We start from the raw sequence: 23433 nt of genomic DNA, 5'->3' as shown, positions 1-23433 counted from the left end.
GACCACTTCACACGGTGACGACCACTTCACACGGTGACGATGACGACCACTTCACACGATGACGACCACTTCACACGGTGACGACCACTTCACACGGTGACGACCACTTCACACGGTGACGACCACTTCACACGGTGACGATGACTTCACACGGTGACGATGACGACCACTTCACACCATGACGACCACTTCACACTGTGACGACCACTTCACACGGTGACGATGACGACCACTTCACACGATGACGATGACGACCACTTCACACGGTGACGATGACGACCACTTCACACGGTGACGACCACTTCACACGGTGACGATGACGACCACTTCACACGGTGACGACCACTTCACACGGTGACGATGACGACCACTTCACACTGTGACGACCACTTCACACGGTGACGACCACTTCACACGGTGACGATGACTTCACACGGTGACGATGACGACCACTTCACACCATGACGACCACTTCACACTGTGACGACCACTTCACACGGTGACGATGACGACCACTTCACACGATGACGATGACGACCACTTCACACGGTGACGATGACGACCACTTCACACGGTGACGATGACGACCACTTCACACGGTGACGATGACGACCACTTCACACGGTGACGACCACTTCACACGGTGACGATGACGACCACTTCACACGGTGACGACCACTTCACACGGTGACGATGATGACCACTTCACATGGTGACGATGATGACCACTTCACGCGGTGACGACCACTTCACACGGTGACGACGGGAGATCTCCTCTCCCTTGGCCCAGCACGCGGGCGGGTGGTTGGGTCGGCACGTGGATTGGGGTAGGGCCAATTCCGGCCGCCGGTTGCTGACGACGATTTTTTCCGTGGCAGACGGTGAAGACGGCGGTGCAGTCCGTGGCCACCTTCAACAGCATCAAGGTGAGCGCGGTCGGTGGTGAGCGTGGTGAGAGTTATTGAGCGGTTGGTGAGGGCGGTGGCGAGTGTGCGTGGTGAGCGGGTCGGTTGTGAGGGTAGTGTGGGTGGTGAGGGTAGCGAGTGCGTGGTGAGCGGGTGGATGGTGACGGCGGTGAGCGGGTGGGTGGTGAGCGTGGTGAGGGTTATTGAGCGGTTGGTGAGGGCGGTGGCGAGTGTGCGTGGTGAGCGGGTGGATGGTGAGGGCGGTGAGCGGGTGGGTGGTGAGCGTGGTGAGGGGGTGGGTAGTGCGAGTGGTGAGTGTGTGGTGAGCGGGGTGGGTGGTGATGCTGGTGAGTGCGTGGTGGTGAGCAGGAGCTGAACGACCGCTGGAAGGCGCTGCAAGACCTCGCTGAGGAACGGTCCCAGAGCCTGGGCAGCGCTCACGAAGTGCAGCGATTCCACCGGTACCCTCACCACACTCGCCCACTCGCTCGCTCGGACACCTACTCGCCCACCCACCCACCTAGTTACCCACCCACCCACTTACTCACCTGCCCACCCACTCACTCACCCGCCCACTCATCCACCCACTCACCGACCCACTCACTCACCTACCCACTCACTCACACACCCACTCACTCACCCACCCACTCGCTCACCCACCCACTGACACACCCACCCACTTACCCACTCACTCACTGACCCACTCACTCACTCGCCCACTCACTCACCCCACCCAACCACTGACTCACTCAATCACCCACTCACTCAACTGCCCCACCCACCTTACCCACCCGCTCACCCGCCCGCCCGCCCACTCACCCACTCACTCATCCACTTGCTGGCCCACTCACTCACCCGCCCACTCACCCACTGACCCACCCACCCACTCACTCACTCACCCGCCCACTCACCCACTGACCCACCCACCTACCCACTCACTCACCCCCCCACTCACCCACTGACCCACCCACTAACTCGTCCGCCCGCCCGCCCGCCCAGGGATGCGGACGAGACGATGGAGTGGATCGAGGAGAAGAACCAGGCGCTCAACACGGACAACTTTGGGCACGACCTGGCGAGCGTGCAGGCGCTGCAGCGCAAGCACGAGGGCTTCGAGCGCGACCTCGCCGCCCTTGGCGACAAGGTCAGGGCCGGGCGCCAGCAGCCAGGGGTGTACCGTCCCGAGAGAGTGCGCGCGCGTGTGTGTGTGCGCGTGTGTGTGCGTGTGTGTGTGTGTGTGTGCGCGCGTGTGTGTGTGTGTGCGCGTGTGTGTGCGTGCGCGTGGGTGTGCGTGCGCGTGTGTGTGTGTGCGCGTGTGTGCGCGTGTGTGTGTGTGCGCGTGTGTGTGTGCGCGTGTGTGCGTGCGCGTGTGTGTGTGCGCGTGTGTGTGTGCGCGTGTGTAGTGGCTAGCGCTACGCTGCGCTAGGAACCCGGCGGCCCCGGTTCGATTCCCGCTCAGGGCCAACACCGGTGACGATTATCTGAACCGGTCCTGGGCCTCAACTCAGCCTCAATTGAGTATCTGGTGCGGTGTGTAGTGAACGTCGCCACTGGGGGAGACAAAGGCGGCCGGTCAGGGCGCTGGCCACCCACCCCCTCGTGTGCCACAGTGCCGGCCTTCCTAGGTGCTGCTGCTGCTCGCTAACGGCACTTGCCCCACCTGTCTGTTGAGGCTATCCGGGGTGGGGTGGGGTGCGGGGCATCTTTGTATTTGTGTGCTCGTGCGAGCGTGACGCGTCAAAAAACGACACGCGGTCGCCATGACCTCGCGATGCGAGTGACGGAGGTGTGACCCCCACCCCCCCCCGTGTCTCTACCCCCCCCATCCCTCGCTGTCGCCCACCACCGCAGGTGAACTCCCTGGACGAGACGGCGGATCGGCTGACCCAGAGTCACCCCGAGTCGGCGGGCGACCTGCAGGAGAAGCGCACGGAGCTGAACCAGGCGTGGGGCGCGCTGGTGAAGCGTGCCGACCAGCGCAAGGGGCGACTCAACGACTCGCACGACCTGCAGCGCTTCCTCTCCGACTTCCGGTGCGCTGCCCTCCCTCGCCTCCCCCCCGCCTCCCCCACCATGTCTCCCCCGTGTGACCATCATGTCTCCCCCCCGTGTCTCCCCCCCGTGTCTCCCCCCCGTGTCTCCCCCCTCCGTGTCTCCCCCCCCGTGTCTCCCCCCCGTGTCTCCCCCCCCCGTGTCTCCCCCCCGTGTCTCCCCCCCCCGTGTCTCCCCCCCCGTGTCTCCCCCCCGTGTCTCCCCCCCCCGTGTCTCCCCCCCCGTGTCTCTCCCCCCCGTGTCTCCCCCCCCCGTGTCTCCCCCCCCGTGTCTTCCTCCCCGTGTCTCCCCCCCCCCCCGTGTCTCCCCCCCGTGTCTCCCCCCCGTGTCTCCCCCCCCGTGTCTCCCCCCCGTGTCTCCCCCCTCGTGTCTCCCCCCTCATGGCTTCCACGTGTGTCCCCCGTGTGTCCCCCATGTGTCCCCCGTGTGTCCCCCGTGTGTCCCCCTGTGTCTCCCCGGTGCCACCCGTGACCCCCGTGTCCTGGTGACCTCCGTGACTCTCATATCCCCTGTGACCTCCGTGCCTCCCCCGTGACCCAGCGTCTCCACTCCCCTGTGACCCCCCACGTCCTGGTGACCCTCGTGACCCCCGTGTCTCCCCCATGACCCCCGTGTCTCCCCCGTGACCCCCGTGACCCCCGCGTGTCCCCGGTTGTCCGCTGTGCTGCAGGGACCTCATGTCGTGGATGAACGGGATCCGGGGGCTCGTGTCGTCCGAGGAGCTCGCCAAGGACGTGACGGGGGCCGAGGCTCTGCTGGAGCGCCACCAGGTAGACACACGCAGACACACATACACACGTATATATACACACACACACACGTGTACACACACACGTGTATACACACACACACACACGTGTATACACACACACGTGTACACACACACACGTGTATACACACACACACACGTGTACACACACACACGTGTACACACACACACGTGTACACACACGTGTACACACACGTGTATACACACACACACACCACGTGTACACACGCACACACACGTGTACACATACACGTGTACACACACGTGTATACACGCACACACACCTGTATACACGCACACACACGTGTACACACACACACGTGTATACACGCACACACACACGTGTACACACACACACGTGTATACACGCACACACACACACACGTGTACACACACGTGTATACACACACACACCACGTGTACACACACACGTGTATACACGCACACACACACACACGTGTGTATACACGCATACACACACACGTGTACACATACACCACGTGTACACACGCACACACCACTTGTACACACATACACGTGTGTGCACACACCGCGTACACGCACCGCATGCACACTTACACCACGTGTACACACACCACGTGTACACACACACACACCACGTGTACACACACACACACACACCGCACGCGCCCGAACCGGGCCCCCGATTATCTCGCTTCACCGTGACCCCGCGACCCCCCCACCTCCCCCACCCCTCCCCCGCGCAGGAGCACCGCACGGAGATGGACGCTCGCACCGGCACCTTCCAGGCGTTTGAGCAGTTTGGGCAGCAGCTGCTGGACCGCAACCACTACGCAAGCGCGGAGGTGCGGGACAAGCTGGCGGGCCTGGACCGCGAGCGCTCGGGCCTCGAGAAGGCCTGGGCCACGCGGCGCATGATGCTCGACCAGTGCCTGGAGCTGCAGGTAACCTCGCTCACTCACCGCGCCGCTCACCGCGGTCACCGCACGGCCGGCACTCGCCACACTCTGCCGTCGGTCGGTCGGTCGGTCAGTCTGTGTGCTGCGTTGTCGGGTAGCGGTGCCATCGGCCAGTCATGTAAGTCGGTCAACCCATGGCACCCTGCAGGGTCTGTCCCGTGACATCCTCCTGCACCTAGCCTGGTACAGTGGGGTGGCACAGGTGATGCATCTACCGGTCATCTCAGTCGGTCAACCCGTGGCACCTGCTGGGTCTGTCCCGTGACATCCTCCTGCACCTAGCCTGGTACAGTGGGGTGGCACAGGTGATGCATCTACCGGTCATCTCAGTCGGTCAACCCGTGGCACCTGCTGGGTCTGTCCCGTGACCTCCTGCACCTAGCCTGGCACAGTAGGGGCCACAGGTGGTGCATCGGCCAGTCATCTCAGTTGGTCAACTCACGGCGCCCGCAGGGTCTGTCCCGTGACCTGCCAGCGAGTGTTCGACAACTTCACGAGGCCTGGGCCCGGCACAGGCGCCGCGGCGACGTCACCGACTGGCGGCTGCCGCTGTTGTTGTTGTTGTCTGTGTTCGCTTAACAGCACTTGCCCCGACAGCCCGTTGAAGGCGATACGGGTGGGGACCTTTATCTTTGTGACCGTCCTGCTGCGTACTGACCCGCCCGTCCCCGTGCCACCCCCACCCCTGCCACCGCCCCCCCCCCCCCACAGCTGTTCAACCGAGACTGCGAGCAGGCCGAGGGCTGGATGGCGTCGCGCGAGGCCTTCCTGGCTGTGGACGACAAGGGCGACTCGCTGGACAGCGTCGAGGCGCTCATCAAGAAGCACGAGGACTTCGACAAGGCCATCAACGTGCAGGTGCCCACCCAAACCCCACGGGACGTGCGTGCGCGTAGCCGAGTGGAGGTGTGGCGGCGGTCGTGTTGGAGAGAGTGGAGTGGAGAGGGGGGGGCGGGGTGGTGGTGGTTCCCGTACGCTGTGCGGCGTTGTCTACGGCCTAGAGGCGGTGTCTTTTTAATTGGCTGCGCGGGTGCATGTGGGTTCGCGTGCGGGGAGCGGTGGTGTAGGGGGGGTTAGCGCTACGCTGCGCTACGAACCTGGCGACCCGGGTTCGATTCCCGCTCACGGCCAACATCGGTGACGATTATCTGAACCGGTCCCGGGACTGCTTTAGGTCGACTCGGCCTCAAATGAGTACCTGGTGCGGTGTGTAGTAAACATCGTCGCTGGGGAGACAAAGGCGGCCGGGCGTGGTGTTGGCCACCCACCTCCTCGTGTGCCGTGCCAGCCTTCATAGGTGCTCGCTAACAGCACTTGCCCCAACAGTCTGTTAAGACTACACGGGGGATCTTTGTCTTTGTTCGTGTGTTTGTGTGTGTGTGTTCGCGTGTGTTCGTGTGTGTGTGTGTTCACGTGTGTTCGTGTGTGTGTGTTCACGTTTGTGTGTTCGCGTGTGTTCACGTGTGTGTGTTCACGTTTGTGTGTTCGCGTGTGTTCGCGTGTGTTCGCGTGTGTTCACCCGTGTTTGCGTGTGGGTGTTCACGTGTGTGTTCGCGTGTGTTCACCCGTGTTTGCGTGTGTGTGTTCACGTGTGTGTTCGCGTGTGTGTGTTCGCGTGTGTGTTCGCGTGTGTTCACGTGTGTGTTCGCGTGTGTGTTCGCGTGTGTGTTCGCGTGTGTTCGCGTGTGTTCACGTGTGTGTTCGCGCGTGTTCGCGTGTGGGTGTTCACGTGTGCATTCACGTGTGTGTTCACGTGTGTGTCCGTGTGTGGGTGTTCACGTGTGTGTTCACGTGTGTTCGCGCGCGTCGATGCAGGAGGAGAAGATCGCCGCGCTGCAGTCGTTTGCCGATGAGCTGATCTCGTCGGATCACTACGCCAAGGGCGAGATCGGACACCGGCGTGACGAGGTGCTCGACCGGTGAGTTGGGGGGGGCGGCGGGGGCGTCTGCGTCCGCGCGTGTGCGTCAGCGCGTGTGTGCGTCGGTCATCCCGGTTGTACCCGATGGAACCTGGGTCCGCCCCGTCACTTCCTGGCAGCGGCGAGGGGAACCCTTAACGACTTCACGTGGTCCCCCTCAACGTCCCCCTCAACGTCCATCGCAGTGACGCCGCCGCCATTCGGTGGCGAAAGACGTCCGTGGTTCTTGGCGTCCAAGCGCGTCCGTGTCCGTCCGTGTCCGTGCGTCCGTGCCCACATTTGGCCGTGCCCGCGCCCGCAGGTGGCGGCGGCTGAAGGCGCAGATGATCGACAAGCGCTCGAAGCTGGGCGAGTCGCAGAACCTGCAGCAGTTCAGCCGCGACGTGGACGAGATCGAGGCGTGGATCAGCGAGAAGCTGCAGACGGCCACCGACGAGTCCTACAAGGACCCCACCAACATCCAGGTGAGCGCCGAGGCCACGGTCGTGGGCTGGAGTCACAGGCCGGGTCACGGGGTCGTGGACCTGGGTCATGGGCACGGTCATGGGCTGGAGTCACGGGCCGGGTCACGGGGTCGCGGGCTGGGGTTACGGGCCTGGGTCGTGGCCTGGAGTCACAGGTTGGGTCACGGGGTCGCGGACCTGGGTCATGGGTCGTGGCCTGGAGTCACAGGCCGGGTCACGGGGTCGCGGGCTGGGGTTACGGGCCTGGGTCGTGGCCTGGAGTCACAGGCCGGGTCACGGGGTCGCGGACCTGGGTCATGGGTCGTGGCCTGGAGTCACAGGCCAGGTCACGGGGTCACGGGCCGGGGTCACTGGTCGGGGGTCGCCGCCCAGTGATGGCCGTCGGCTGCGTTTGTTGCGGGGGGGGGGGGGAGGGTGGGGGGAGTTGATGGCGGCCGCTGATGAAGACTGCAGAATAAAAGCCGAGGAGTGCGCGCGGAGAAGCACGCACGGAGAGTTGCGCTCACGCCAATCGGAGTCGTGGCGCCGTGAGGAAGAGCGGCCGGGCGGGCGGGGGGGGGTGATGGGTGGGGTGGCTGGGGCAGGAAAACCGCGGCGTTGCGCTCCGCGCCGACTGTTTAACTCTCTCTGTCTCCTTTCTCCCCGCGCGGCTGGCAGCTGTCCAAGTTGCTGGTAAGTTGCCGCGGTTAGCCGCGTGTCGTGCGTTCCGCCGTAGCCGTCCTCTCGCTCTCTCTCTCTCCCCTCCCTCCACCCATCCGTTCCACCGTCTCTGCATGCGCCCGTCGGGTGTGGGGGTCTCGCGGGCTCGTGGTGCTGCTCCCCTCCCAGACAAACCCCACCTCTCCCCCCCCCCCACCCCCCCGACCACGCGGGAGGGCAACGCGGAATTTGAATCTCGGGCGTTTGCCACTTTCCCCGCGTGGTGCCGGGCGACGGGGCTGCTTGTGCCCCCCCTCCCCTCCCCGAGGTTTCCCCGGCTTCCCGTCTGGGAGGGGAAGGGGCGCGACTGTCCTCATTCCTCTCCTCGCTGGTGCCATCGGTCCCTCCTAACCCCCACCCACCTCCACCCACCTGGCTCACGTCACCCTCCGCTCCACCCCCCAATTTCCAGACGTTGTGGTGGTATGGTCCACGTCTAACCTGGTGCTCACAGCTCTCCCCCCATCTCTAGCCTCTGTGTTGGTACGGTCCATGCCTAACCTGGTGTTCACAGCTCTCCCCCATGTTTTGCCGCTGTGGTGGTGCGGGTCCACCTCTTACCTGGTGTTCACAGCTCTCCCGCCATCTCCAGTCTCTGTGTTGGTACGGTCCACATCTAACGTGGTGTTGACAGCCCTTCTCCATCTCTTGACGCTGTGTTGGTACGGTCCACGTCTAACGTGGTGTTCACAGCCCTCCCCCATCTCTTGACGCTGTGTTGGTACGGTCCACGTCTAACCTGGTGTTCACAGCCCTCCCCCATCTCTTGACGCTGTGTTGGTACGGTCCACGTCTAACCTGGTGTTCACAGCTCTCCCCCCATCTCCAGTCTCTGTGTTGGTACGATCCACATCTAACGTGGTGTTCACAGCTCATCCACCATCTCTAGTCTCTGTGTTGGTACGGTCCACATCTAACGTGGTGTTCACAGCTCACCCACCACCCACCATCTCTTGACGCTGTGTTGGTACGGTCCACGTCTAACCTGGTGTTCACAGCTGTCCCCCATCTCTAGTCTGTGGTGGTACGGTCCATTTCTAACCTGGTGTTCACAGCCGGTTCCATCGCTCGTGAGGGGTGTGGGTCGGTGCCGTGGTGGGGCTGCCGTGAGCTCTACCGGTTGCCACGTTCTCACCGCCTTCGTGCTCAGCAGAAATGCCTTCGCTTGGCTCTGTGAGCCTCGGGCATTTCCCCTGAGCCCCGCGGGCTTGTGAAGCAAAAAACCTTTTGGTTCTTCGGAAGGCCCCCAGTCTGGCTCGATGAGCCTCAGGCTCTCCCATTGAGACACTTGAGAGGGCATCTCCAACCTGGGCCGGTGTGGTGAGCGGTGTGGAGCGTGGTGAGCGGTGGTGAGCGGTGTGGAGCGTGGTGAGCGGGGTGGAGCATGGTGAGCGATGTGGAGCGTGGTGAGCGGTGTGGTGAGCGGTGTGGGGCGTGGTGAGCGGCGTGGAGCGTGGTGAGCGGTGTGGGGCATGGTGAGCGGTGTGGAGCGGAGTGAGCGGTGTGGAGCGTGGTGAGCGGTACTGAGCGTGGTGAGCGACGTGGAGCGTGGTGAGCGTGGTGGGCGTGGTGTGGGGCGTGGTGAGCGTGGTGTGGAGCGTGGTGAGCGGTGTGGAGCGTGGTGAGCGGTGTGGAGTGTGGTGAGCGTGGTGAGCGGTGTGGAGCGTGGTGAGCGGTGTGGAGTGGAGTGAGCGGTGGTGAGCGTGGTGAGCGTGGTGAGTGGTGTGAAGCGTGGTGAGCGTGGATGCGGTGTGGAGCGTGGTGAGCGGTGTAGAGCGTGGTGAGCGGTGTGGAGCGTGGTGAGCGGTGTGGAGCGTGGTGAGCGGTGTGAAGCGTGGTGAGCATAGTGAGCGGTGTGGAGCGTGGTGAGCGGTGTGGAGTGTGGTGAGCGGTGCTGAGCGGTGTGGAGCGCGCCGAGCGGTGCGGGGAGCGTTGTGGTCGAGCGAGGGCGTGTGCTGTGCCGTGGCTGACCGCGTCTCCTTTCTCGGCGTGACCGCCGCCCTCCACCCCTGCCCCCCGTGCCCCCCCCCCGCCCCTCCCCCCATCAGAGCAAGCACCAGAAGCACCAGGCGTTCGAGGCGGAGCTGCAGGCCAACGCCGACCGGATCCGCGGCGTCGTGGAGACCGGCAAGTCGCTCATCGGCCACGGCGGCTGCGCTGGCAGCGAGGACGCCGTGCAGGTGAGGGGGGCCGGAGAGGAGAGGGAGGAGGCAGGGGGGAGCAGTTTCGGCGAAGTTTGCCGTGGCGTCGTCGACGCGGTGACCAGGTCGCCGCGGCGACGGCGACCACGCCGACCACGTCGCCGTGACTACGTTGCCGTGTGCTCGGGTAGATGCGCATGAAGACGCTGACGGAGCAGTGGGACTACCTGGTGCGCAAGTCCTCCGAGAAGAGCCAGAAGCTCAAGGAGGCCAACCGGCAGCAGAACTTCAACACCGGCATCAAGGACTTTGACTTCTGGCTCTCGGAGGTGCTGCCCCCCCCCCCCCCAACCCTCATCGGAGCCACCGGCCCACAGACTCCACCGCGCCTCCATCGCTTTCACCACCGCCGCCTCCTCCACTACCGCCTCCACCGCCACCACACCACAGACTCCACCGCCCACCACCGCCGCCTCCACCACCGCCGTCTCCACCACCGCCGTCTCCTCCACTACCGCCTCCACCACCACCGCCGCCTCCACCCCATCGCCTCCACCGCCATCGCCTCCTCCACCACAGACTCCACCGCCACCGTCCTCACCACCACCGCTACCGTCCCCACCGCCCCACCACCCTCACTGCCCCCACCCCTCTCACCGCCTCCACCACCCCCACCACCCCCACCACCCCCACCACCCTCACCACCCCCACCACCCCCACCACCCCCACCACCCTCACCACCACCCCCAACACCCTCACCACCCTCACCACCACCCCCACCACCCTCACCACCCTCACCACCCCCACCACTACCCTCACCACCCCCACCTGGTGACGCTGTTGCTGCTGCCCCCCCCCCCTTCCTTTCCGCTTGGTGCAGGTGGAGGCGCTGCTCGCCTCCGAGGATTATGGGAAGGACCTGGCGTCCGTGAACAACCTGCTGAAGAAGCACCAGCTGCTGGACACGGACATCTCGGCACACGGGGTGCGGTGTTGGCACGGCACAACCACCGCAGCCACCGCAGCCACGGCTCCTACACACACACAGCACAACCATCACAAGAACCACGGCTCCTACACACACACACAGCACAACCATCACAACAACCACGGCTCCTACACACACACAGCACAACCATCACAAGAACCACGGCTCCTACACACACACAGCACAACCATCGCAACAACCACGGCTCCTACACACACACAGCACAACCGTCACAACAACCACGGCTCCTACACACACACAGCACAACCATCACAAGAACCACGGCTCCTACACACACACAGCACAACCATCGCAACAACCACGGCTCCTACACACACACAGCACAACCGTCACAACAACCACGGCTCCTCCACACACACAGCACAACCATCACAACAACCACGGCTCCTACACACACACAGCACAACCATCACAACAACCACGGCTCCTACATACACACAGCACAACCACCACAACCACGGCTCCTACACACACACACAGCGCAACCGCCACCACAACACACGGCTCCTACACACACAGCACAACCATCACAACAACCACGGCTCCTACACACACACAGCACAACCACCACAACCACCACGGCTCCTACACACACACAGCACAACCATCGCAACAACCACGGCTCCTACACACACACAGCACAACCATCGCAACAACCACGGCTCTTACACACACACAGCACAACCACCACAACAACCACGGCTCCTACACACACACAGCACAACCATCGCAACAACCACGGCTCCTACACACACACAGCACAACCACCACAACCACCACAACCACGGCTCCTCCACACACACACACACACAGATCACAACCACCACAACCACGGCTCCTACACACACAGCACAACCACCACAACAACCACGGCTCCTACACACACACACAGCACAACCACCACAACCACGGCTCTTCCACACACACACACAGATCATGACCACCACGGCTACTCCACTCGCAGCGCAACCGCCACCACAACCACGGCTCCTACACACACACACAGCGCAACCGCCACCACAACCACGGCTCCTACACACACACAGCACAACCACCACAACCACGGCTCCTCCACACACACACAGATCATGACCACCACAACCATGGCTCCTACACACACACAGCACAACCACCACAACCACGGCTCCTACACACACACAGCGCAACCGCCACCACAACACACGGCTCCTACACACACACAGCACAACCACCACAACAACCACAGCTCCTACACACACACAGCACAACCACCACAACCACGGCTTCTACACACACACACAGCACAACCGCCACCACAACCACGGCTTCTACACACACACAGCACAACCACCACGGCTTCTACACACACACACAGCGCAACCGCCACCACAACAACCACGGCTCCTACACACACACAGCACAACCGCCACCACAACACACGGCTCCTACACACACACAGTGCAACCACCACCACAACACACGGCTCCTCCGTGGCACACCACCGATCCACGGCGCCGAATCCCCGCGTCGCCGCGAGACTCCACGGCCGCGTGACCCCCGTCGACCCCCCCCGACCCCCCGACCCCCGTCCCTTCCTCCCCAGGACCGGCTCAAGGACCTGAACTCGCAGGCCGAGAGCCTGATGGCGAGCGACGCGTTCGACCCGGCGGCCGTGCGGGCCAAGCGCGACGCCGTCAACGACCGCTTCGGCCGCGTGGTGGAAGCGGCGCGCGCCCGGCAGGCGCGCCTCGGCGAGTCGCACCGCCTGCACCAGTTCTTCCGCGACCTCGACGACGAGGAGTCCTGGATCAAGTGAGCGCCGCCGGAGAGGGTGGGGTAGCGGTGGCGGGGGGAAGGGCTGGGTGGCTAAGAAGGCGTTGTCTCCCTCGCCCTGGTGTGCACAGGAGGGTCGCGGGTTAGTTTTGGGTGGGGGGGGAGCGGTTGGATGGACTTGTAGTCGTTGTTGTGTCTGCGCGCGCTTACAGCGCTTGCCCCGACAGCGCGTCGAAGGCTATACGGGTGGGGACCTTTGTCTGTGTCTGTTGGCACAGTAGGGGGGGTACAGCTGGTGGTGCATCTTAGCGGTCATATCAGTCGGTCGACCCACGGCACCTGCAGGGTCTGTCCCGTGATCTCCTGCACCTAGCCTGGCACAGTGGGTGGCACAGGTGGTGCATCTGCCGGTCATCTCAGTCAGTCGACACCCACGGCACCTGCAGGGTCTGTCCCGTGATCTCCTGCACCTAGCCTGGCACAGTGGGTGGCACAGGTGGTGCATCTGCCGGTGATCTCAGGCGGCCGACCCACGGCACCTGCAGGGTCTGTCCCGTGAGCTCATGCACCTAGCCTGGCACAGTAGGGGGCACAGGTGATGCATCTGCCGGTGATCTCAGTCGGTCGACACCCACGGCACCTGCAGGGTCTGTCCCGTGACCTCCTGCTAGCAGCGATCTTTACCTTTGCGTCTGTCCTAGTGTGCTGCTGCTGCTGCTGTGTACTGACCCGACCGTCCCTTCTCCCCCGTGTGCGTGGCCCCTCGCCCCCCACCTTGCACCGCCCCCCCCCCAACCCCCTTCGTCTTTGTAGAGAGAAGAAGCTGCTGGTGGGCTCCGAGGACTACGGCCGAGACCTCACGGGGGTGCAGAACCTGCGCAAGAAACACAAGCGGCTGGAGGCAGAGCTGGCGGCCCACGAGCCTGCCATCCAGGTACCCCCCACCACACCCACGTACCCCCCCACCACACCCACGTACCCCCCCACCACCACACCCACGTACCGCTCCCCACCACACCCACGTACCGCTCCCCGCCATCCAGGTACCCCCCCCCCACCACACCCACGTACCCTCCCACCACCACACCCACGTAACTCCCCACCACACCCACGTACCGCTCCCCGCCATCCAGGTACCCCCCCACCACACCCACGTACCCCCCCACCACACCCACGTACCCCCGCCACCCACGTACCCCCCCACCCACGTACCCCCCCACCACACCCACGTACTGCTCCCCCCCCCCCCACCCACGTACCGCTCCCCGCCATCCAGGTACCCCCCCCACCCCACCCACGTGCCGCCCCCCCCACCCATGTACCACCCCCCCCACCCATGTACTGCCCCCCCCACCCACGTACCGCCCCCCCCCACCCACGTACCACCCCCCCCCCCCACCCACGTACCACCCCCCCCCACCCACGTACCGCCCCCCCCCCACCCATGTACTGCCCCCCCCACCCACGTACCGCCCCCATGCACTCCGGGTACCATCCCCGCACACCACCGCCATGCTGGTGTCCGATGGGCGTGGCGAAGATGCCCCCCCCTCCCCCGCTGCGCCATCTCACGAGCGACGCTGCTGCCCTTGCTGCTGCCGCCGCCACTGCTGCTGCCCCTCCTGCCATTGCTGCTGCTGCTGCCCCTCCTGCCACTGCTGCCACTGCTGCCGCCACCCCTCCTGCCATTGCTGCTGCCCCTCCTGCCGCCACTGCTGCTGCCCCTCCTGCCATTGCTGCTGCTGCTGCCCCTCCTGCCACTGCTGCCACTGCTGCCGCCACCCCTCCTGCCATTGCTGCTGCTGCTGCCCCTCCTGCCACTGCTGCCGCCGCCCCTCCTGCCACTGCTGCCACTGCTGCCCCTTCTGCCACTGCTGCCACTGCTGCCGCCGCCCCTCCTGCCACTGCTGCTGCCCTTGCTGCTGCTGCTGCTGCCCCCAGGCGGTGCAGGAGTCGGGCAAGAAGCTGGTGGCGGAGAACACCATCGGGAAGGGGGAGATCGAGCAGAGGCTGCGCCAGTTCGGGGAGCACTGGAGGGAGCTCAAGGAGCACGCCACGGCCAGGTGGAGACACACGGGGGCAGGGGGGGGGTGGGCGGGGGGGGGGCACACGGGGGCAGGGGGGGGTGGGCTGGGCAGGGGGGGGGTGGGGGCGTGCGGGGAGACGTGGGGGTGGGGACACGCGGGGGGGGGGGGAGGGTACACGGTGGGTGGGAGGGTACACGGTGGGGGGGAGGGTACACGGTGGGGGGGAGGGTACACGGTTGGGGGGAGGGTACACGGTGGGGGGGAGGGTACACGGTGGGTGGGAGGGTACACGGTGGGGGGGATGGTACACGGTGGAGGGGAGGGTACACGCGAGTGGGGGGGAGGGTACACGGTGGGGGGGAGGGTACACGGTGGGTGGGAGGGTATACGGTGGGGGGGATGGTACACGGTGGGTGGGAGGGTACACGGTGGATGGGAGGGTACACGGTGGGGGGGAGGGTACACGGTGGGTGGGAGGGTACACGGTGGGGGGGAGGGTACACGGTGGGGGGAGGGGAGACGTGGGGGGGGAGACGTGGGGAGCGGACACGCGGGAAGGACGCACGAGGAGGAGATGTACGGAGGGACGCACGGGGGGGGGGGTGGGGGCGACACACGGTGTTGACACGGCGGGGCGGGCGACACGCACGGGGGGTGAACACACGGGGAGACGTGCGTTGGCGACGGCGCTCGGGCAGGCGCTCACGGGCCTCGGTGCGCGCTCGCAGGGGCCAGCGGCTGGAGGAGTCGCTCGACTACCAGCAGTTCGTGGCCAACGTGGAGGAGGAGGAGGCCTGGATCAACGAGAAGCTCAACCTGGTCGGCAGCGAGGACTACGGAGACACGCTCGCCGCCGTGCAGGTGCGGAGCCGCCGCCGGCAGTGGCGGTCGTGGTCGTGTTGGCGGCGGCGGCGGCGGTGGTGGTTGTGGTCGTGTTGGCGGCGGCGGTGGTCGTGGCGGTGATTGGTTGTGGTCGTGGTGGTCATGGTGGCGGTCGTGGTGGTTGTGGTCGTGTTGGCGGTGGCGGCGGTGGTGGTCGTGTTGGCGGTGGCGGCGGTGGTGGTCGTGTTGGCGGTGATTGGTCGTGGTGGTGGTGGTCATGGTGGCGGTCGTGGTGGTGGTGGTTATTATGGTGGTGGCGGTCATGGAGGCGGTGGCGGTGGTGGTGGCGGCGGCGGTGGTGGAGGTGAAGAGGCTCGTGAAGGACGCTGCTACTGGGCAGTTGGAGGCATTCGCCCTTCAACAACAACGGAGGGCTAAAATGCAGGACGTTGGCAGAGTAGAGGGTACAGTTGGTGGTGCATCTACCGGTCATGGTACCGCCTGGGTCTGTCCCGTGACCTCCTGCCGGCGAGCCTTACGACACTTCACGTGGCCTCAAAGTGCACCTAGCTTGGCACAGGCGCCGTGGTGAGGTCACCGTCGCTTAGTGGCGAATGGCGGGTATTGGTGCGGCGGTGGTGGTGACTGATTATGTCCGTGCTGGCGGTGTTGGTGATATTTTTGTTCAATTACAGTTGCTACAGGTGTGTGAATGAGTGAGAGATGGTGCTGAGCGGGTGAGTGAGTGAACGACCGATGGGGTGAGCGGGCGAGTAAGTGGTGGGCGAGTGAGCAGTGAGCGGGTGAGTGAGTGGCTTCGAGAGTGACAAAGGGTGAGCGGGTGAGTGAACACGCAGGCGATGGTCGAGTGAGTGAGCAGTGGGCGGCCGGGTGAGTGAGCGAGTGAGCAGTGAGTGGGCGGGCGGGCGAGCGAGCGGCTGAGCGGGTGGGCGAGTGAATGAGCAGCGGGCGGGGCGGGTGGTCGGGTGAGCGAGTGAGCGGGTGAGTGAGCGGCATGGAGAGTGATGAGGGGCGAGCGAGCGGACGCGTGCGTGCGTGCGTGCCCCTCACTCTCCGCCCCCCCCCTCTCTCCCGCAGGGCCTGCTGAAGAAGCACGAGGCGTTTGAGACGGACTTTGCCGTCCACCGCGACCGCGTCAACGACGTCTGCGCCAGCGGGGACCAGCTCATCCGCACGGTGGGGCCCGCGGCACGCGCGGTGGCGGTTGTGCGGTGGCGGTTGTGCTGTGGCGGTTGTGCGGTGGCGGTTGTGCGGTGGTGGTTGTGTGCACGCAGTGTTCCTCTGCGTGCTTGTTTACGATGCTGTCTCTGTGTGAGCGGGCGGTCGAGCGAGCGGTTGAGCGAGCACGTGGTTGTGTGTGCGGTCGAGCGAGCAAACGTGGGGTCGAGCGAGCGGTTGAGCGAGCACGTGGTTGTGTGTGCGGTCGAGCGAGCAAACGTGGGGTCGAGCGAGCGGTTGAGCGAGCACGTGGTTGTGTGTGCGGTGGAGCGAGCGGTCGAGCGGTTGTGCCGTTGGTTGCGCCACAGAACAACCACCACACGAAGGTGATTGGCGAGCGCATGCGGGGCCTGCGGGAGCGCGTGGACGGCCTGGCCTCGGCGGCCGCGACGCGCAAGGCCAAGCTGGAGGAGAACTCGGCCTTCCTGCAGTTCAACTGGAAGGCCGACGTCGTCGAGTCCTGGATCGGTGCGCGCCGCGGGGACGCCACGCTCGCGCACACACACGCACGTGCACACACGTGTGCACACGTTCATGCACGTGCGCACTCGCACACACATGCGCGCACACACACGTGCACACGCACGTGCATGAAAACGCACGCATGCACGCGCACACGTGCACACACAGACAAATACGCTCGTCCGTGTGTGCTGGGTCGCTACGAGTGACAAAGCAAGTGGCTGGGGCAGTGCCAGTGACTTAGTGAGTGGCTGGGTCGGTGCAAGCGACCGAGCGAGTGACCGGATCGGAGCGAGTGACTGAGCGATTGGGTGGATCGGTGTGAGTAACCGGATCGGTGCGAGTGACCGAACAAGTGGCTGGGTCGGTGGGAGCGAGCGAGCGACTGGATCGGTGCGAGTGGCTGAGCGAGCGACTGAGTGTTGTGCATGTGACTGAGCAAGTGACTGAGCGTGTGGCTGGGTCAGTGCGAGTGGCTGAGCGAGCGACTGAGTCTTGTGCTTGTGACTGAGCGAGTGACTGAGCGTGTGGCCGGGTCAGTGCGAGTGGCTGAGCGAGCGACTGAGTCTTGTGCGTGTGACTGAGCGAGTGACTGAGCGAGCGACTGAGTCTTGTGCGTGTGACTGAGCGAGCGACTGAGCAAGTGGCTGGGTCAGTGCGTGTGACTGAGCGAGTGAGCGACTGAGTCTTGTGCGTGTGACTGAGCGAGTGACTGAGCAAGTGGCTGGGTCAGTGAGTGTGACTGAGCGAGTGAGCGACTGAGTCTTGTGCGTGTGACTGAGCGAGTGACTGAGCGTGTGGCCGGGTCGGTGTGAGTGGCTGAGCGAGCGACTGAGTCTTGTGCGTGTGACTGAGCGAGTGACTGAGCGTGTGGCTGGGTCGGTGCGAGTGGCTGAGCGAGCGACTGAGTCTTGTGCGTGTGACTGAGCGAGTGACTGAGCGTGTGGCCGGGTCGGTGTGAGTGGCTGAGCGAGCGACTGAGTCTTGTGCATGTGACTGAGCAAGTGACTGAGTGTGTGGCTGGGTCAGTGCGAGTGGCTGAGCGAGCGACTGAGTCTTGTGCGTGTGACTGAGCAAGTGACTGAGCGTGTGGCTGGGTCAGTGCGAGTGGCTGAGCGAGCGACTGAGTCTTGTGCGTGTGACTGAGCGAGTGACTGAGCGAGCGACTGAGTCTTGTGCGTGTGACTGAGCGAGCGACTGAGCAAGTGGCTGGGTCAGTGCGTGTGACTGAGCGAGTGAGCGACTGAGTCTTGTGCGTGTGACTGAGCGAGTGACTGAGCAAGTGGCTGGGTCAGTGCGTGTGACTGAGCGAGTGAGCGACTGAGTCTTGTGCGTGTGACTGAGCGAGTGACTGAGCGTGTGGCCGGGTCGGTGTGAGTGGCTGAGCGAGCGACTGAGTCTTGTGCGTGTGACTGAGCGAGTGACTGAGCGTGTGGCTGGGTCGGTGCGAGTGGCTGAGCGAGCGACTGAGTCTTGTGCGTGTGACTGAGCGAGTGACTGAGCGTGTGGCCGGGTCGGTGTGAGTGGCTGAGCGAGCGACTGAGTCTTGTGCGTGTGACTGAGCGAGTGACTGAGCGTGTGGCTGGGTCGGTGCGAGTGGCTGAGCGAGCGACTGAGTCTTGTGCGTGTGACTGAGCGAGCGACTGAGCGTGTGGCTGGGTCGGTGCGTGTGACTGAGCGAGTGAGCGACTGAGTCTTGTGCGTGTGACTGAGCGAGCGACTGAGCAAGTGGCTGGGTCAGTGCGTGTGACTGAGCGAGTGAGCGACTGAGTCTTGTGCGTGTGACTGAGCGAGTGACTTGTGCGTGTGCGCCGTCTTGCAGACGAGAAGGAGAGCAGCCTGAAGACAGACGACTACGGCCGGGACCTCTCCTCCGTGCAGACGCTGCTCACCAAGCAGGTGCCATCCCCGACGACCCCCTCGACGACCCCCTCGACGACCCCCTCGACGACCCCCTCGACGACCCCCTCGACGACCCCCTCGACGACCCTCCCGACGACCCCCTCGACGACCCCCTCGACGACCCCCTCGACGACCCTCCCGACGACCCCCTCGACGACCTCCCGACGACCCCCTCGACGACCTCCCGACGACCCCCTCGACGACCTTCCGACGACCCCCTCGACGACCCTCCCGACGACCCCCTCGACGACCTCCCGACGACCCCCTCGACGACCTCCCGACGACCCCCCGACGACCCCCTCGACGACCCCCTCGACGACCCCCTCGACGACCTTCCGACGACCCCCTCGATGACCCCTTACCCCCCGACGACCCCTGACCCCCCCGACGACCGCCTGGGGGGGTTGAGAGTGCGGTGCTGTTTAAAGAGCCGCCCCCACTTTACACGCCCCCCCTGTGTGTTGATGCCCCTCGCGCTGCGCGGTAGACACTGCTTCAGCGCAGGAGACGGGTAAGCCCTGGAGCCCTCCAGCAGAGCCCTGCCGTGGAGCTCTGCTGTGAGGCCCCCGCGGTAAAGCCCTCCAGCCAGAGCCCTGTAGTGGAGCTCCGTGGTGGAGCCCTCGAGCAGAGCTCCACAGTAGAACTCTCCAGCAGAGCTTCTTGCGGAGTTCCAGAATAGTCGTACAGTCGGTGAAGCCTGTTTTGTTGTTGTGCGTGGTGTCCTCTGTGTAAGAGCCCACCCCCCCCCCCATGTCTGCGTGTGATCCCCCGTGTCTGTGTGTGCGCGCACGCGCTCACCCGTGTCTGCGTGCATCTCTGTGTGTGCTCACCCGTGTCTGTGCGCGACGATCCCCCGTGCCTGTGCACATCTGCGCGTGTCTGCGCGTGCCCTCACCCGTGCCCGCGCGTCCGCCGCCCGCAGGAGACGTTCGACGCGGGGCTCCACGCGTTCAACCAGGAGGGCATCGCCAACATCACGGCGCTCAAGGACACGCTGCTGGCGGCGCGCCACGTGCAGGCGCGCGCCATCGAGGCGCGCCACGCCGCCCTCATCACCCGCTGGAACTCGCTGCTCGCCGCCTCGCAGGCGCGCAAGCAGCGCCTGCTGGAGGCGCAGCTGCACTACCGCAAGGTGCGGTCCTGGGGCGGGGGGGGTGGGTGGTGGTGGTGATGGTGGTGGTGATGGTGGTGGTGGTGGGAGCGACAGTGTAGCGGTTAGCGCGACGCTGCGCTATGAAACCCGTGTGTGTATGTGTACGTGTGTGTGTGTACGGGTGTGTATGTGTGTGTGTGTGTACGTGTGTGTGTATGTGGGGAGCGACAGTGTAGCGGTTAGCGCTACGCTGCGCTATGAACCCGTGTGTGTATGTGTACGTGTGTGTGTACGGGTGTGTATGTGTACGTGTGTGTGTGTACGGGTGTGTATGTGTGTGTGTGTACGTGTGTGTGTGTACATGTGTGTGTATGTGGGGAGCGACAGTGTAGCGGTTAGCGCTACGCTGCGCTATGAACCCGTCAATCCGGGTTCGATTGCCGCTCACGGCCAACACCCAGTGACGATTATCTGAACAGGTCATGGGCCTCCCCTAGGTCAGCTCGGCCTCAAATGAATACCTGGTGTTGTGTGTGTAGTAAACGTCGCCACTGGGGAGACAAAGGCGGTCGGGCGTGGTGCTGGCCACCCACCCCCTCGTGTACCGTTCCGGCCTTCATAGGTGCTCGCTAACAGCACTTGCCCCTACGGTCTGTCAAGGCTATACGGGGGGTCTTTGTCTTTGGTGCTTGCTTAACAGCACTTGCCCCAACAGTGTAAAAGTCTTTGTCGGGGTGGGGGGGGGTCCTTTGTTTTTAGTGGTGGTGAAGGTTGTTGTGGTGGTTGTGATTGTGGTGGTTGTGATTGTGGTGACGATTGTGGTGCTTGTACGGCGGTGGTGGCGTGCGGTGGTTGCGGTGGCGATTGTAATCGTGGCGATGAGTTGTGGCGATGGTTATGATGATGATGATGACTATGGCGGCGGCGGTCGCGATTGTAATCGTGGTCGCGATTGTAATCGTGGTCGTGATTGTAATCGTGGTCGCGATTGTAATCGTGGTCGTGATTGTAATTGCGGTGGCGGTTGTGGTGCGGGGGGGCAGGTGGAGGACCTGTTCCTCACCTTCGCCAAGAAGGCGTCGGCGTTCAACAGCTGGTTCGAGAACGCCGAGGAGGACCTCACGGACCCCGTGCGCTGCAACTCGCTCGAGGAGATCCGCGCCTTGCGGGAGGCGCACGAAGCCTTCAGGTGAGCCGCGGGGGGGGGGCGGGGGGCATGGGTGTGGGGGGACACACGGGTGGGGGGGGGACTCACGGGTGGGGGGGGGGACACACTCTTACACGCACCCCCTGTACCACACACATACTCTTACACACACACACCCTCTCTACCACTCACACAGACTCACACACACACCCTCTCTACCACACACACACTCACACCCTCTCTACCACTCACACAGACTTACACACACTCACAACAACACAACAACAACCGCCATTCGCCACTAAGTGGCGGTGACGTCACCACGACGCTTGTGCCAGGCTATGTGCACCCTGAGGCCACGTGAAGTGTCGAACGCCCGCTGGCAGGAGGTCACGGGGCAGACCCAGGTGCCACGGGTCGACTGACTGAGATGACTGGCTGATGCACCACCTGTGCCCCCTACTGTGCCAACCTGCTGTGCTTTAGCCACCCGGCGCTCCGCTCGCTGTTGTGAGCGTCGCTCCTCCGCCCTCCGTTGTTGTTGGAGGGCGACTGCCTCCAACTGCCCAGTAGCATCCTTCACGAGCCTCCTCCACAGAGGCCGATCTTGACACCGCTGGTACCAGTCATCGGCAAGTCCACTCAGCTCCACGTCCTCCTGTACCACATCACTCCATCTTTTCTCTAGCCCGTGCCGCGCCCGCTTAGCCCCCTCAATCCGGCCAAACAAAAGCTGTTTCGGCATGCGGTGGCTGGGCATGCGGGCTACATGACCCAGCCATCACAGCCTTGCCTGCCGGAGGAGCTCACCGATGGGACCCTGCCCAGATCTTTCAAGGATTTGTGAGCTCCTCACACAATCTAGTCTGGTTAAACCCAGGATGGATCGTAGGCAGGTCAGCCTAAATGTTTCTAACCGGCGAAGATGTTCCATTAGGGGGGTCCACGTTTCGCAAGCGTAGAGAAGGGAGGGAATGACCGTGGCCGAGAAGACCTGAAGCTTAGTGCGGAGCGACAGACCAGGTAGCTTCCACACAGCGTTACGCAACCGATGAAAAGATATTGCCGCTCGACTGATTCGGAGTGAGACCTCTGCTGTTAAACTGGAGCCAGTCATAAGCACACTGCCCAGGTATGGGAAACTCTCCACTCTCTCCACAACTGCCCCATCACCGATTGGGAGTTGTGGGGGTGAAGTGCCCGATGGTACAAAATACCCAGGCAGGTGCTTAGTTTTGGTGGGGCTGATGGTAAGGCCCCACCTCTTAGTGGCACGCTCCAGTCTCAGCAGCAGCGTCTCCAACTCCTCCTCTGACTGAGCAGCTATTACCAAGTCATCAGCATACATAACGTGGTTGAGCAATAGGGAGCCATCCCTTGACCGCACCCGGGCATCGATTAGCCTCCCATTATATCTGTACCATATGGAGATTCCCGCGGTACAGCTATTGAAGGCTTCACGAACTACGTGGTCAAAATAGATGTTAAATAATGTGGGAGCCAGAGGACATCCCTGTCGCACCCCAAGGTGTACAGGGAATGGCTCTGACTCCCGGCCACGTAGTTTTACCCGGGCCCGCTCACCATCATGAAGGTCCTTAATGATCGTGAGCAGAGGGTCAGGTACTCCAAAAGTACGAAGAACGACCCAGAGCCCAGGCCTACTGATGGTATCATAGGCCTTGACCAGGTCAATAAAGCAGAGATGTAGGTCTTGTTGGAATTCCCTACACCTCTGCTGTAGCAGACGGACAGAAAATATGGCATCTGTGCAGGACCGCCCTTTCCTGAAACCGCATTGGGGCTCCGCAAGCCTCTCCTCAGCGTGCCTGGCAAGGCGATGCTGAATAATCCTTGCCAGGACCTTTCCCGGCACACTGAGGAGTGAGATGCCCCTGTAGTTGTTACAGTCTGTGCGGTCCCCCTTCTTAAAAAGGGGGACCACCAGGGCATCCTTCCAATCCTGCGGAACCCGTCCAGTGGTCCAGACTGTTGTTATGATGTCATATAGGGCAGTCTGTGCACAAACGCCACCCTCCCTCAGCATTTCCCTTGGGAGATCATCTCTGCCCGCTGCCTTTCCTGGTCTC

The 23433-nt window shown here is 63.7% G+C and overlaps 1 protein-coding gene across 7 annotated transcripts in view; it reads left to right on the top strand.

The window, feature by feature from the left end:
* Positions 1 to 23433, top strand: part of SPTAN1 (spectrin alpha, non-erythrocytic 1) — a 119844-nt gene that overhangs the window by 77780 nt on the left and 18631 nt on the right. For 4 of the 7 annotated variants that reach the window (XM_076056041.1, XM_076056045.1, XM_076056044.1 and 1 more), the window contains 22 exons: positions 879 to 926; positions 1275 to 1366; positions 1905 to 2049; positions 2757 to 2938; positions 3628 to 3727; positions 4455 to 4652; positions 5379 to 5525; positions 6483 to 6586; positions 6888 to 7050; positions 7708 to 7722; positions 9798 to 9929; positions 10082 to 10219; positions 10771 to 10875; positions 12482 to 12690; positions 13465 to 13585; positions 14593 to 14714; positions 15407 to 15539; positions 16599 to 16697; positions 17048 to 17207; positions 19024 to 19100; positions 20026 to 20235; positions 21240 to 21385. In XM_076056041.1, the coding sequence (XP_075912156.1) occupies positions 879 to 926; positions 1275 to 1366; positions 1905 to 2049; positions 2757 to 2938; positions 3628 to 3727; positions 4455 to 4652; positions 5379 to 5525; positions 6483 to 6586; positions 6888 to 7050; positions 7708 to 7722; positions 9798 to 9929; positions 10082 to 10219; positions 10771 to 10875; positions 12482 to 12690; positions 13465 to 13585; positions 14593 to 14714; positions 15407 to 15539; positions 16599 to 16697; positions 17048 to 17207; positions 19024 to 19100; positions 20026 to 20235; positions 21240 to 21385 (2846 nt within the window). The remainder of the gene's footprint in view (positions 1 to 878; positions 927 to 1274; positions 1367 to 1904; positions 2050 to 2756; positions 2939 to 3627; positions 3728 to 4454; positions 4653 to 5378; positions 5526 to 6482; positions 6587 to 6887; positions 7051 to 7707; positions 7723 to 9797; positions 9930 to 10081; positions 10220 to 10770; positions 10876 to 12481; positions 12691 to 13464; positions 13586 to 14592; positions 14715 to 15406; positions 15540 to 16598; positions 16698 to 17047; positions 17208 to 19023; positions 19101 to 20025; positions 20236 to 21239; positions 21386 to 23433) is intronic. The other 3 variants (XM_076056043.1, XM_076056047.1, XM_076056046.1) reach the window with 1 other exon arrangement.

The sequence above is a fragment of the Petromyzon marinus genome, chromosome 74 (genome assembly GCF_048934315.1).
Source record: "Petromyzon marinus isolate PM22_M1 ecotype Great Lakes invasive population chromosome 74, UKy_Petmar_22M1.pri1.0, whole genome shotgun sequence".
NCBI lineage: Eukaryota > Metazoa > Chordata > Hyperoartia > Petromyzontiformes > Petromyzontidae > Petromyzon > Petromyzon marinus.
The sequence above is the reverse complement of the archived record's forward strand: the minus strand, read 5'-3'. Positions and strand labels throughout refer to the sequence as shown.